Consider the following 16,052-nt stretch of genomic DNA (forward strand, 5'->3'; position numbering starts at 1 on the left):
CCTGCTGAAAAAGGCCAGAGGCTGCCAGGCGCCAGCCACCCACTGATCACACACCGCCCCCACAGCATAGTCCGAGGCATCGGTCGTGAGGGCTATTGGAGCGGCCGGGTACGGGTGTGCCAGCATAGTAGCGTTAGCGAGAGCAGCCTTAGCACTATCAAACGCCTGGACCCTCTCAGGGGACCAGTCCACCTCCTGATTGTCCTTCTTGCCCCTTAGTGCCTCGTACAGGGGGTGCATCAAGAGAGCCGCTCCTGGTATGAATCGGTTATAAAAATTGACCATACCGAGGAACTCCTGTAGGGGCTTGATGGTGCGAGGACGTGGGAAGGCAGTGATCGCCTCCACCTTGGTGGGCAGAGGCACAGCTCCCTGTGAAGAGATGTGATGGCCCAGGAAGTCTATGTCTGGCCGGCCGAACTGACACTTGGCTGGGTTAACAATCAGCCCATGTTCATTCAGCCGCTGAAACAGCTGTCGGAGGTGCAAACAATGCTCCTCAGCAGATGTGCTGGCCACCAGGATGTCGTCTAAATACACAAACAAAAACGACAACCCTCGCAGCACAGAGTCCATCAACCGCTGGAAGGTCTGCGCTGCCCCCTTGAGTCCAAAAGGCATCCTTAAAAACTCGAAAAGTCCAAACGGGGTAATAACGGCGGTCTTGGGCACGTCTCTGGGATGGACTGGCACCTGGTGGTAGCCCCGCACCAAATCCACCTTGGAGAAAATGGTGGTCCCGGCCAGGTGAACAGAAAAGTCCTGGATGTGCGGGACAGGGTAGCGGTCATGATCCGTGGCACTATTGAGGCGCCGGAAATCTCCACACGGGCGCCACTTCCCATCAGCCTTCGGAACCATATGCAAAGGCGAGGCCCACGGGCTGTCGGAGCGCCGCACAATGCCGAGCTGCTCCATTGTGTCAAACTCCCCTTTAGCGATGGCCAGTTTAGCGGCGTCAAGGCGGCGTGCGCGCGCGAAAACTGGCGGACCGGCCGTGGGGATATAATGCTCCACCCCATGTTTTGCGACCATAGCAGAAAACGTGGGCACAGTCAGAGCGGGGAAATCAGCGAGAAGCCGCTGGTACACGTCCCCCGTGGCGAGGATGTTGGCGAGGGCGAGCCGGCCCCCCCCCCCCAGAGTGCAGGGGTAAGTGGCAAATGACACTGCGTCAATTAAGCGACGGTTCGCCACATCCACCAAAAGTCTATGAGCACATAAAAAATCCGCGCCTAGTATAGGCATTGACACAGAAGCGATCACAAAATCCCAATTAAAAGCATGTCCATTGAAACAAACAGTCACTGACCTGGTGCAGAAGGTGCGAATCGGAGTTCCATTGGCGGCGTCCAGCGGGGGGCCGTGACTGCCACTCAAGCCGTCCGCAGCTGAAGCTGGCAGGATACTCCGCTGGGCCCCCGAATCCACCAGCAAGCGCCTACTGGACAACGTGTCCTCAATGAACAGCAGCCTCGTCGTATCGCCAGCACTCACAGCTGCTAATGAGCGCCGGCTCTGGCATTTCCCTGGCCGGAAAAAGAGCAAGGCTGCTCACATCGCCTGGCTTTGGCACCATAACGCCGATGAAAAAAACAAAGTTCATTCTCCCTCCGGCGATCCGATACCGCAGCTCCCGTCATCTCCCCCGCCGGCAGCGCAGCGTTAACGTTAACGCTGTAGTGGCGGGTTGCCAGCAATATCCTGTCAGCCTCTTCTGCCATCCCCCGATAATCCTTGGCTCTCACGAGCGGCGAGCTGGCCAAGGCAGTGCGTACTGGAGGTGGGAGCTGACGCAGAAATAACTGTATAAACAAAAATGATGCGTCACCTGAGCCGAGCAACGCCAACATGTTCTCCATGAGCTCGGTTGGTTTACTGTCACCTAAACCGTTCAGTGACAACAGGCGCTCCGCCCGCTCCGTATCTGACAGCTGAAACAGCCGTAACAGCTGTTGTTTGAGAGCGGCGTATTTCCCCATGGCCGGCGGCTCTCGTAAAAATCCCATGACGCGACGGGTGGTCTGTGCATCCAATGCAGCGACGACATGATAGTATTTCGTGTCGTCCACTGTGACACCTCGCAGATGGAATTGAGCCTCGACATGTTGGAACCATGGGTCCGGGTCGTGCTGCCAAAACTCGGGCAACTTGACAGACACCGCAGCCGCCACCGCAGCGGGCCGAACAGCGTTTTCTTCGTTATCACTCATAATAATAATAACAATAACAATAATAATCCAACGATCAAGGTCACCAATGTGGGAAGTTGAAGGAAGAGGCGAATCAATAACGCGCGTGACAGGTCCTTCAGTGACTTCCTACTTTATTCATTCACAGAATCAACCACGTACACACACCTACTACTCCCCTATATCCCCTCCCCTGTGACGCGTCAACTCTGGCGTGAAAGACTCCCATAATGTGACACCACACTATGACATTAGCTCTTCAGCCCTGTGACAGCTCCTCTCGCAAGTTGCGCTGTTTCTATGCAGTGAAAACTCTGCGAGCAACGGGTCCAATGCATCTAACATGCTTTGTATCCTTGCCGTTCCTGTATTTCCACGTCGTGGTAAAAACCTAAACTAACGTTAGCTGCTAACATTAACTAAGCTAAGCTCAGTTTTCGCAGATATCCAATGGTGAGGAAAGGGAGCCATTCTTTCTTTGTGTGCGTGTGTGTGTGTGAATGAATGAATGAATGAATGAATGAAAACTTTATTTAACAGATTGCAGAATGGGTACAATACAGTACGGCTCAATACATACAATTGTTAAGGGGATGCAGACCTGAGAAAGACGTTTGTCTTGTTTCCATCAGGGTCCCCCATTTTCAATTCATATAAAGTGTGTGGAGGAGTTTGATAGTATTTACTGAGGATGGCCAGATGATGTTGATATTTAAACTTTACAAATTATATTTAGATTTAATTTGATTTTATTAGGAAAACCACAGTATCATACACAACATTGAAGTATCATGATGACCCTGCATTCCAGAGGATTTCACTTAAAAGCATTACTTAACTTAAAACACTTATTTCCAAGGTGGTCCTTGATGAAAAACATAAAAAAAAACACAATAGAAAAACACAATACCAATAAAAACAAAATACAATAAAAACAAACACAATAAAACATCACATAAAATACGTTTCGTACCCTGCACTACACTAAGAGAAGATGGAAACATTTTTAAATCTCAAACCTACCGTACACTTCTTCCCAAAGAAGCGCCTTTACTTTTGTTTAAAAAAAAAAACCATTTAGTCTGGCTTTTCTTGATGTGCATAGGCAGGCTGTTCCATATGGAGATACCAGTGTAAAAGAATGAATTTCTGGCCGTCTTACTCTTTACACCAGGAACACAGCAGGACATAATGCTGGCTCTTGTGTTACGGTGGTGTTTATTTCTTACCATGTCCACATTTGAGGACATGTACTGTGGGGCATAATAAATTTATACATGATCATATAACCAAAAAAAGTTGTAGGAAGTTTGTGTGGTGTGATAACAATGTTGAAATTGAGAAGTTTAGACTTTAGTTTAGTTTTACAACTGAAATAAAAATGGTGTTATTACAGAGAGAGAGTAAAGTACAGAAAAAAGGTACCATCGATTCAAATGTTATGGTACCCAACCCTACCCACTACTATGTTAACGATGAAGAGGGATCATGTGGACAACGTTGAGGCACCAGTAACGGCTAAAGAAGACTGAAAACAAACAGATATTTCTCTAAGGCAACAAATATGAAGTACACAGGATGAGCTACGCTACTATTTATGTTAATGTTAGGTAATGTGAGATTGTCCAAAGGTATTGTTACATCAGGGAATGGATTTATTCACAAAATGGATCACCATTCATACGTTATTGAAGACTCCTGCCTGTGACCAATAAGTACTTATTATTATTTTACGTTACTTCCCCTATTAGGCTGCAGCTCACGTTACATTGATCCGTTGTGTCTGTCTGTCTACGTAACATTTTAATTAATTATCAGTGAGGAGGATCCATTTGTTGAACAGGGTTAACGCTGTGTCCATCTCAGATTTGTGTTTTGATGGACAGAAAGGTTCAGACAGGAGGAACCTCTGGAAGTGACCTCACCACATTCCATGATATGGCTATTCAATTCTACATTTGGCCGCTAAGTTAGAATCTTGTCGGCCATGTTGACCGGCCAAATTTTCTTTGAGCAGAAACCCTGCTTGGGAGTCACCTCCTTTAAGATGAAATACCCTTGTAAGACCAGGGGTTCACCTCCTTTTAAGATGAAATACACTGGTAAGACACATACTCACAGAGCCATAAGTCAATTGGCCTCAAATAAAAATTCAGACTTCCAACTGCTCTTTTCCAAAAACATCAGTTGATAAATCTTTATTAATGGCCTTGAATATAAAGATGTTGATACTGTTGGTCTATACAATTGAATTTTGTATCTTTTTTAGCTCAGTCACAAACTGCAATTTCACACATAGAATTGTATTCACTATTTACTACCCAAAAGATATGGGGACCCAACCCGCTGCTAAGCTGGCTAACCATTTCATGGCAAATGAATAAACGCTGCTAGTGTTTTGCTAACCAATCACCAGAAATTGTCCCGTCTTTACAAAGGTATTGAAGTGTTGCGTCTTCCTTTCTGTAGACCTGGAGAGGAGAGATCTGTCTCACAAGGAGAAGCTCTACCTCCGGGAGCAGAACGTCATCACTGAGACACAGTGCACCCTGGGTAAGAAACATTGCTATTTTGAGATTGCAAGAATCACTGTGGAATCAACCAAGCTGCACAGTATTTGCCAGAGCTTGCAATGTTGTCCAAATTAGAGCCATGATGCCACGTAGTGAAATCAAGAGATCACTGATTAACTTGCACCCCGTGTATCTGTGTATATGTCATGGGTGTCTGTCGCCAGGTCTGACGGCTGTGCGGAGTGACGAGGTCATAGATCTGATGATGAAGGAGTATCCCACCAAACACTCAGAGTACTCTGTCATACTGCAGGAGAGAGAGAGACAAAGGATAGCTAAAGAGTATTCGGTAAGTACTTTGGGGGGGTTCCTGGTGGAGAAATGGGCTAACGCTAACCTGTTCGATTCTTGAATTATGTGAAAACTGCTCAGTCTTCAGTATGGGTGTTCTCTTTACTTGAGGGAGTATGCTGTCAATCCTATAGACCTGGGGAGTCACGTGATCGTTTTAAGACTGGACTGGTTCCGGACTACAGTCTTTTACCATAGAGGGTTTTTTCAAGGTAGTGGGTTTATGACAGATCTGCGTTTTTACATTTGAAGAAAAACTAGTAAAAAGTCATGGGTACAAGACTGTGTACTTAATGCAAAAGTCTTACATCTGTCCAGGAAAGGGTTAATTGCATTTGACGACCTGTCACAAGCGAACACTGCAGCGCTGGGAGGACACCATTATGAAACCAAAATAGTCTAAACACAGACATAATACACTATTGGAATGATGCTACTATCCTACTAAAGTGAAATAACCTGTTCACTTTGGTTAAACTTGAATTAAGATTTAAGATGGACAACTGGTGAATAAAGCTAATTACATAGTTTGGAAGGAAGTGATTAACCATTAATAGTAGGAGGCTCAATAATGTCCTGGAAGTGATTGACCATTACTACTAGTAGGCTCAATAATGTCCTGGAAGTGATTGACCATTACTACTAGTAGGCTCATAATGTCCTGGAAGTGATTGACCATTACTACTAGTAGGAGGCTCAATAATGTCCTGGAAGTGATTGACCATTACTACTAGTAGGCTCATAATGTCCTGGAAGTGATTGACCATTACTACTAGTAGGAGGCTCAATAATGTCCTGGAAGTGATTGACCATTACTACTAGTAGGAGGCTCAAGTCAAGTCAAGTCAAGAGTTTTAATTGTCACGGCATACAAGTATACAATGAAATGCGGGTGGTCTTGCCTGCAACGATGTGCAATACAGTGGTACAACATATAATAAAATCTAATAATAAAAAAAAAAAAAAAAAACATTGTGCAATAAACAGGTAACGGGTAACATGGTGTGACATCTCGGTATCTGTACATAGTTATTTACAGAGCATATAGGACATGCTAGGTAGCTTTGGTAGTGCAATACACTGTTCCTGTTATACTAATTTAAAGTGGCCATAAGTGTGCGTGTGTGCGGCATGAGTGTGTGCCCGCTCATGTTAAAGTGTTAAAGTGGCTGCTAGTGTGTGAGCGTGCACAGCGTGTGTCGTGTGTGTGCTCATGTGTGCTTATGTGTGTATAGTTCAGTGTTCTGTGGTACTCAATGTTCATTGTTCAGGACTCTGGTGGCCTGGGGGAAGAAGCTAAGCCTAAGCCTCTCTGTCCTAGTAGCTGGGGTTCGCAGGCGTCTGCCTGACCTCAGCAGCTGAAACAGGCTGTTATTGGGGTGGTGGGGGTCTTTCATTATTCTGCAGGCTCTGGATTTGCACCTCTTGTTGTATAGAACCTGCAGGGGAGGTAGTGCAATACCCGTGGTACGCTCGGCTGAGCGCACCACTCTCTGTAGGGCCTTCTTGTCCTGTGCTGTGCTGTTTCCATACCAGGCAGAGATGTTTCCGGTCAAGATGCTCTCTACGCTCAATAATGTCCTGGAAGTGATTGACCATTACTGCTAGTAGTAGGCTCATAATGTCCTGGAAGTGATTGACCATTACTACTAGTAGTAGGCTCATAATGTCCTGGAAGTGATTGACCATTACTACTAGTAGGAGGCTCAATAATGTCCTGGAAGTGATTGAGTGTTGTGATTGAGGAGGTTGAGTGTTGTGGTCTTGTCTCCTCTCAGCAAATGCAGCAGCAGAACCCTCAGAAGGTGGAGGCCAGTAAGGTGCCAGAGTACATCAAGAAGGCAGCCAAGAAGGCTGCCGAGTTCAACAGCAACTTCAACAGGGAACGCATGGAGGAGAGGAGAGCTTACTTCGACCTCCAGACACATGTAGGTCAGGGTTTCCGTTAGAAAAAATTGTTGCCGGTCTCTGTGTCCTGCAAGATTTCAATCTACCGGACAAATGGGATCAATTCCGGTCAGAGTTTATTGAGCTTAAAAACAATTGATAGGCAGGCTATATAAAGAATGACATCCTCAAGGCATGTAGATTTATAATATTTTAACTTAAAACTAGGCTACTTTTGCGTATACAGTCATTATATTCCAAATCAAATAAGTCCAGAGACTCCGTGCTGCTGCTGACTTTAAATCAAATAGGTGTCTCTGGGCAGTCGGCCCGACATTAAATACAGCAGTGTGTTATAATCACATTTTTATGAGTTAACGAATTCCGTTATATTGGACATTTGTATTAATTATATCAAGCGAATAACTGAGACATTTGGCAGAGAGAGACGGCAACATTATCGTGAAATATAAACGTTGCGTGATGACAATTATATCTCCGCCTCCCAGTCCCAACGAAGAACATACCAATAGTATGCAACTGCAGAGCCGCAGAGCCAGCGGCGCTCTCAGGTCCGGTCTGGGGACCGCTCAGCAGCGCCACCCACCCAGCACAACTGTCAGCTCTGTGGCTCTGCAGTTGCATGCTTCTCGCAAATCTAGCTCCCGCTGCCAAACCAAATGAATCTCGACATCGCTTCACCAATAGTCGTTATCAGAACACTACACACATATCATAATAGAACACACATCGTTGTCATTATTAGACCTGCTTGGTGAAGCAACAATGAAACAAATGTAACTATTTTAATACAATTCAAATTGTGCTTAGAGGGAATTATCTTCACCTGACATTATGACCGGAGAGATTTAAATATGTCGGACTTCAACAGATTTTGCCGGTCAAAAACCGGTAATTACCGGACAACGGAAACCCTGATGTAGGTCCAGCAGCGCACTCACAAACTGAAGACCAGGTAGTTTAGATGGGTACAATTTGCACTGTGGGATTGGTTCCGCTTGACCAAATGACATGAGTATCCTCCCTCTGATTAGCCTTGAGATTGGGTGTGTTTGTTTTGTTTGTCTCAGATCATCCAGGTGCCCCAGGGGAGGTTCAGTGTACTGGCCCCAGAGCTGACCAAGGCAGGGCCATACCCTGTGGCCCTCATACCAGGACAGTTCCAGGACTACTATAAAAGGTACAGCATAATCATCTCCTTGAACATCGCCCTCATATTTCTAGATTCAGGTCTTCATTTCCTGTACGATATGAACTTATGATCATATACCTCCATACCGGTGCAACAATGTTCTTAGAGCATTTTTAACAATCTTACTGCTTCTGAAATGAAATGATTCTTCTTTAATTTCCTTCAGCCTGTCTGTAGTGTTCAGCTGTGTTGTGTAACTATCTGGTGCTGTAGGTATTCTCCCAACGAGCTTCGCTACCTGCCTCTGAACACGGCATTGTTTGAGCCTCCTCTGGACCCAGAGCTCCCCGCATTGGACTCGGAACCTGACTCGGACGATGCAGAGGATGGCAAGGATGACAAAAAGAAGAACTCATCTGTAAGACTTAATATATCATACACTTCAGTATTTCATGTAGACTTTTATTAGCAGTGGTTGTTGGGGGATGCAAGGCTATAGAGTATTTTGTATACGGTTGGGTATCTCAAAATCCAGTATTGGTTGGGCTCTGCTTTCCAGCACAGCAGATAAGAAAGAAAAAAAAGATGATATACATGTTTCAAGTTCAAGTTTCAAGTTTCTTTAATAGTTGTCATACAGAAGTACAGAATACTTTTGTACAAAATGCTTCTTACTGTTGCGCTCCAGAGACTGTGCAAGACAAGATAAGTATGAAATAAAAACATAGTAAAATTAGAAGTAAAAAAGAAAAAAAATAGGTCACAGTGTTCAGTTTAGACATATGTACAATGTTCGATGCAGAATAGACGTAGTTACCATACAATATACAATACTGTGCAGTGTACTAATATACAATACTATATAGTGCAAGGCAGAAATGGAGAAATGGGACGAGGTGCAATTTAGGTACAATTCACAGTAGGTGTACGAGTTGTAGTGCAAATCCTTTATCAATAAAGGATCTAAAGTGTGGAGAGTGGGTGCTGCAGTGTGTTGTTTGTTTGAGTGAGTGTGTGCGTGTGGGTGTGTGTGCTGTGTGCATTTGATGGTTGTTGCATAGTGATTATTGTTCGTTTAGCGATTATTGTTCGTTTAGCAGCCTGATGGCCTGGGGATAGAAGCTTCTTCTGAGTCTTTCTGTGCTCGCCTTAAGACTCCGGTATCGCTTGCCTGACCGCAGCAGTTCAAAGAGGCAGTTGTTCGGGTGGCTCGAGTCCTTAATAATTCTGTTAGCCTTCCCCTTGCACCGCTTGTTGTAAATGTTCTGGAGGGTGGGAAGCCCCCCTCCAATTGTGCGTTCGGCTGAACGTGTCACTCTTTGTAGTCTGCTACGGTCTTGTGCAGTGCTATTCCCAAACCAGGAGGTGATGTTGCCGGTCAGGATGCTCTCTATTGTACATGAGTAGAAGTTCCTAAGGATCTTCTGACTGACTTGGAACTTCCTTAGGCGCCTGAGGAAGTAGAGGCGTTGTCGTGCCTTCTTCACAACACTGTCAATGTGTGTGGTCCATGTCAAGTCCTCGGATATGTGGGCTCCGAGGTACTTGAAACTGTTCACTCTCTCAACCGGTGCCCCGTCGATGCTGAGGGGGCTGTAGTCCTTGACCCCCGACCTCCTGAAGTCCACAATCATCTCTTTTGTTTAGCTGACGTTCAGGGAGAGGCAGTTCTCCTGACACCACTGTGACAGGTTCTCTACCTCTTCCAGGTAGGCCCTTTCGTCGTTGGCAGAGATCAGGCCCACCACTACTGTGTCATCAGCAAATTGTGTAAAAAAATTTGTAAATCAATATCTTCCTTTTAAATAAAATAGGCTCAGGAATCAGGATTGTTGAAGCTAATTAGCCTAGTTTGTGTCAAAAAGAGTAGCCTATAAAAAATGCACACACATGAGGGGAAATTATATGCGTATAGCAGACTTTACTATAAGTCTGATTTTAGAAGTAAGTGTTTGTGCGGAGTAGTGTTGCACAATACACGGATACTAGAAAAGTATTGCAATACTCGGCTGTTAAAAACGGTTCAATACTACATTTTATTAGTATTGATACTTTTAGAATAATAGCCTGATGCTGTATTTTCTATTAGTTGAGTGGATCCGTGACCGGAGCAGTGTGTGTGTGTGTGTGAGAGAGAGCGCATGCTTAGAGAGCGTAGTGGGCGTGTCAACAGTGTCGACTGAGCATCTGAATGGACGTTTGGATTAAACCAAGTTGTATGCAGTGATGAGCGGTCTTTCCCGGTGGAACACAAGTTACTTAATGGTGCACAGCTTGCTAACGTTAAGATAGCAGGAGCCATCTGCCAACAAAGATGTATTTACATTTTCTATAGGCTACTCTTATAGTCTGTTCTGATGAGCAGAGGAATCACAAACGTTATATAAGTGTGTGCTGAGCAGAGGAATCACAAATGTTGTTATATAAGTGAATCACAAACGTTGTTATATAAGTGTGCTGAGCAGAGGAATCACAAACATTGTTATATAAGTGTGCTGAGCAGAGGAATCACAAACGTTATATAAGTGAATCACAAACATTGTCATATAAGTAAGTGTCTGCTGAGCAGAGGAATCACACGTTGTTATACAAGTGTCTCAAATGGTGTTATATAAGTGTCTGCTGAGCAGAGGACTCACAAAATGTGTTATACAAGTGTCTCAAATGGTGTTATATAAGTGTCTGCTGAGCAGAGGAATCACAAAGATGGTTATACAAGTGTCTGCTGAGCAGAGGAATCACAAACTTTAACATTATACTAAATTATGCTGGCTAACTCCTAGGAAAAGAAACCGTAGTGCTCGATCTCTGAAACATTTGTGCGTCACCAGGACAGTTCTTCTGGGAACACGTCGGATGTGGAGAGCCAGGAAGGTGCAGGGGCGCAGGGCCACAAAGCCAAGGGCCGGGAGCGGCCGGGCAGCAAGACCCCCTCCCACAGAGCAGCCTCAGCCCAGGGGTACAAGGTAGAGGAAACAAGCACCTGAACTCTCCTCTCCTCTCCAACAACAACAGCACTTTTCTACCCTCTCCTCCTCCACCTACTACCACTGCCCCGTCCCTCCCTCCATCCTTCCCTCTCTCTCCACCACTCCCTTCTCCAGCTTCTCCAGCACTTTCAACTGGGAGACTCCTCCTTTACACATCCCCCCCTCACCCCCTTCTTCCAAACCCCCCCTAGTACTCACACACACACAGACTCTGGGTCCTATCTCCAGACAATGTCGTCATGGCTACGGCACCGCACTTTTTTGTGTGTGTGTGTGTTGGCGGGGGTTTGTCCTCATATCAGACAGCGAGCAATAAGAACATTTTAAAGGAACAGTTCACTCCCCCTCCTTTCTCTTTTGCCACACCTTTTCGGTTCGCCAAGAAGACGTTAGTTGTTTTGCATTTCTCCTCTTTTTAAAATGCTTTTTTTTTTTTATTCTCCTGAATGTCTTAATATACCTCTCGTCTGCCCCCACTTGTCCAAAAGACACCTCTCGAGGTCAAGTGAGCGGATAGTTTTGGATTTAGTTTTTCTTTTCCTCTTCTCCCCTTTTATTATTCTGATATAAAGATTGTGAGCTCCTTCCATCTTGCGGCAGCTCAGAAGACAATAGTAGCTTGTAACACTAGAGAGTCTGATAGTTTATATAACTGACGTTAGTCTAAGTGTGAGTGTCTATGCTCTTTTGTTCATGGGTATACTAGCATATATATATATATATATATACTCTTTGTGTTTTTATTACTCCGGTATTGTACTGTTACTCTTGTTTCTACCTATCAGGCAGTTGTTTTGATATGATATTATGGGCCTTTTACCGGCTGCTATTGGACACGTTGACCCTATTCACACTAGCGTTTTGCTGAGCTGAACCAAGCTGAAGCTCCAGCGACTCTACAGCACTACCTCCTCGCCATTCAGACTCTGGATGAACTGGTTAACTGTCTGTACGGATGTTTCGAATGGAGTGAAATACTGGGCCAAACGTTGTTTAGAATATGAACATGCCTCCACAGGTATTCTAAAACGTGCCCTGTGCGCCGTCTCGTTAGCAGTCGAAATGCCTCTAAATTATTTTGTGTTATCAACTCAAATTAGAGTTGAATGATATTTTTGGATTCATATTAATATTGCAATATGAAAGAATGCATTACCCGCAAATACTGCTTCATGGGTGTTCTTAAATAACTTTATATATAATAATAGATGAGACGACGTGAGCTTGAAATTTGTCTGCAAAATGTGCTTCACTTGCATTCAGAAAGTCTAGATCCACAAGGAGACTGGTCGTCACTGGGGAATAGGAGGTGGCATAATGCCATGGGGTCACACTTGCACAGGTGGTGAATGTAAAAACAGAAAGATATTTAATGAAAAGTAAATGTTGATTCTAAACTTAAAGGTAGAATCTGTAATGCTGTCGACCTTTAGGCAAAAGAGCCCCGCTTGGTATTGCCCTTTGTGCCATATTTTTACATGTTTTGTTTTGATCTGAGTGAGTTGGAGGTGAGTGGGTATAGAGGGGTTGCTATTGCTAGCCACACCTCAGGATCTGCCAATAGAGGTCTGGAGAAATTCAGAGAGACCACTGTTTGACGGCGTAACAGATTCTATCTTTAAGTTACCGTATATTGCAAAAATGCAGTATGTGCTAAAACAGGGGTTCTCAAACTTTTTCATACCGTGACCCAATTTCATTTAGGATGTTTTTTGGGGACCCCACACTTAAGTGTATCGTGTAATTTCAACGTGCATTTAAGGAATATCTAAATAAAAGCACAAGTTGTTGAACTTGATCATGCATATTTATTAGAAAATGTAATTACATCCCTATGTTATCAATACACATTTATAAAACAAGGCATATTTAGCCTAAATATGTTGCCAAAAAAAAATATTATAATTTTCTTTTTAAATTATTATTATTTTCTTTTTTTACTTTCCACTGTCACCTACCCGTGACCCCAATTTGGGTCGCGACCCGTAGTTTGAGAACCACTGTGCTAAAATAACCACACTATGATATTTTGTCTGGTATTTATCTTCTGGTCCTGAACATGTGCTTTTTGTATTGGTGCATATTTCACTCATTATGGCCATTCGAAAGACTGGGTTTTGGTAAAACGAGGTGCTACTGCAAATTAATTTCTATTTGCTCTTCAACTGTGCTGGTCTGGCTTAGCTTACTTTTCTGTTTATGTGACTCTTTTCACCACAGCACCCCTCTCATTCTGTAACCAAACTACGATGCAGCCCAGCCTGGCTTGGTTCAGCCCAGCTTGCTATGTGGTGTTGAATAGGGTTCTGTTCCAGGGTATGTGGAAAGGATTTGTCACTTGAGTTTGTTTTGGCTTCCTCTCAGTCTGTTCTGTACAGAGGAGGGCCTGTACGTGGGGATCCAGCCTGCCCTGTAGTTCTGCTTCCCTTTCACTTACACCATGTGGAGTCCCAAATTTAATTTAATTGAACACTGAACCAGAAGGGACGCAAAATGCCAACACAAAATGGCCACAGTCGGCAGCTGTGATATCAAGCAAAAGGATAGATATATGTACTAAGCTGATTAGTTTACTGCTGAGATATGTTTACTGTTTAGCTAACTACAGCTAAAATGCTGAGATAGGTTTGGCTAACTACAACTAAAATACTGAGATATGTTTGCCTAACTACAGCTAAAATACTGAGAGAGGTTTGGCTAACTACAGCTAAAATACTGAGAGAGGTTTGGCTAAATACAGCTAAAATACTGAGAGGTTTGGCTAAATACAGCTAAAATACTGAGAGAGGTTTGGCTAATTACAGCTAAAATACTGAGAGAGGTTTGGCTAAATACAGCTAAAATACTGAGAGAGGTTTGGCTAACTACAGCTAAAATACTGAGAGAGGTTTGGCTAAATACAGCTAAAATACTGAGAGAGGTTTGGCTAACTACAGCTAAAATACTGAGATAGGTTTGGCTAAATACAGCTAAAATACTGAGATAGGTTTGGCTAAATACAGCTAAAATACTGAGATAGGTTTGGCTAACTACAGCTAAAATACTGAGATAGGTTTGGCTAACTACAGCTAAAATACTGAGAGGTTTGGCTAACTACAGCCAAAATACTGAGATAGGTATGCCTAACTACAGCTAGCATACAGGCTCTGGCCAGGGTTATTATAGTTTAGTTATTTTTTGTTCGGTTTAAATTTCTGTTTTCAAACCGGGTCTCCTGGATTTAGTGAAGTTCATATTTAGAAATGATTGATTCTAGTTTTCTGCAACAGTGGTGTCTGTGAGGTATGTGTTGGTAGTATCTGCTTTGTGTATACATTGCCATTGAGTGGTTATAGAATTCATCAATGCATTGATAGTTGACCTGAGACACTCGCCCCATTTCATTTTCATTACAGCATTGATCAAAAGGCTAAAACTGAAAGTAATTCATCCTGATTTATATTAGATTTTTATTTATTTATTTATTGAGATTAACTTTTTTATTATGCACTTAACACTTTGAGTGCCACGACGCGTTTTGTCGTTAGTTCATGCCGACTGTTGAATGCCACCAACGCTATAATAGCGTTTGTTTGTCGTATTTTTTTTATTAGCGATTTGAATTCATATTTCATATATATCAATCGAGCCTCACGCTAGTGCAGAAACCTCTCTCTGAGCTCCATTGGGAAAATACTGCCCCCTATCGTCTCTCCCTGTGTAACTGCACCCCATTGGATTAGACTGATGGGGGGGGGTCCAGCCTCCTCATTTTACTTCTCCGGCGAGGCATCTGAAGAGACCCAAGTGATCGCTGAGCCGGAAAACATGTGCAATACATTTACAGTACCCAGCGCTGAAAACGCGATCGATATTTGGAATGGTGATCAGGAATTGGAATAATCTTTTTGGAGAACATCTGATCTGAGCTAAGCAATTTATTTTACCAGTCTCTTGGGGTAATCGGATCTATTTTCACAGAGATATCAGCGTGTGCCCCATGTGTGTGTGTGTGTGCGATCAGGAAATGAGAGAATATATTTTTCAGATCGCTTCTCTAGCGTGCATAAGTACACATATACTATCGATAATCTAGTGTTTATTTGAAAACTATTCATAAATAGGCCGAAAAATTACAACGTTTTTGTGTATTCCAGAATATTCCAGTAAATGTAAAACGGAATCTATATATTTTCCTGAAAAATGAGGGCTTTTCAAAATGCTATGAAACGGAAATGAACCGATTATTAAACAAAAAAAAAAAAAAAAAAATCCGTTTCGACATTGTTGACTGCAAACAAGTCATTGATAAGCGACGGGCAGATTAGACACATAGCCATCATTTAAGACAGAGATTATGCGTTCACAACGCTATCATTGAAGTGGGTGCTGGCATTCAACAGGGTTTTACCATGTTAACAAGTGGCAACCAAAGTGTTAAAGGTGCTATAGATAAAAATTTGATGTATAATAATCATTAAAAAAATATAGTAAATCAACAGAGCATTTAGAAAGGTGTGTAATAAAAGTATTGCTCCCCCACCCCCCAAAATAATAGATTTATGAATTTGGGCGTGTCCAAAATGAATGTTGTTTGTATCTCCTTATTTCCCACTTCCCCACTTGGAATGCACCTGTTTGGATAAATGACATGCTGGTGCTCTAGTGCGACATCTAGTGGTTGAATGTTATCTAATAGCACCTTTAACCTGCACAGTTTTTTTTGATCAAGTTATGTTAAGGAAAATGTTATTCAGTGCCTTGAGTTCATTCTAGTCTTATTTTTCAGTAACTATAATAATCTTGGTTCTGAGCCTGTTGAGAATTTGCCCTTGGAGCAATGCTTTCATGGCATTTTGGCAGTTGCAATCAAGTGGATGGTCAGAAACAAGTGAGAATAATTATCTGTAGCTTAGGATCGTCAGAAACAAGTGAGAATATCTGTAGCATGGCACAAGTGGACCTGTAACTGTTCTCTAATAAAAAT

The 16,052-nt window shown here is 43.3% G+C and overlaps 1 protein-coding gene across 1 annotated transcript in view; it reads left to right on the forward strand.

The window, feature by feature from the left end:
* The window catches only part of phf10 (PHD finger protein 10), a 43,977-nt gene that overhangs the window by 18,139 nt on the left and 9,786 nt on the right, over positions 1-16,052 (forward strand). Inside the window, exons 4-9 of the mRNA XM_084307704.1 lie at positions 4,662-4,745; positions 4,930-5,054; positions 6,835-6,984; positions 8,035-8,144; positions 8,370-8,514; positions 10,928-11,062. Coding sequence (XP_084163830.1) covers positions 4,662-4,745; positions 4,930-5,054; positions 6,835-6,984; positions 8,035-8,144; positions 8,370-8,514; positions 10,928-11,062 — 749 coding nt within the window. The remainder of the gene's footprint in view (positions 1-4,661; positions 4,746-4,929; positions 5,055-6,834; positions 6,985-8,034; positions 8,145-8,369; positions 8,515-10,927; positions 11,063-16,052) is intronic.

Source organism: Notolepis coatsorum (assembly GCF_963971535.1).
Source record: "Notolepis coatsorum genome assembly, chromosome: 2".
NCBI classification, from domain to species: Eukaryota; Metazoa; Chordata; class Actinopteri; order Aulopiformes; family Paralepididae; genus Notolepis; species Notolepis coatsorum.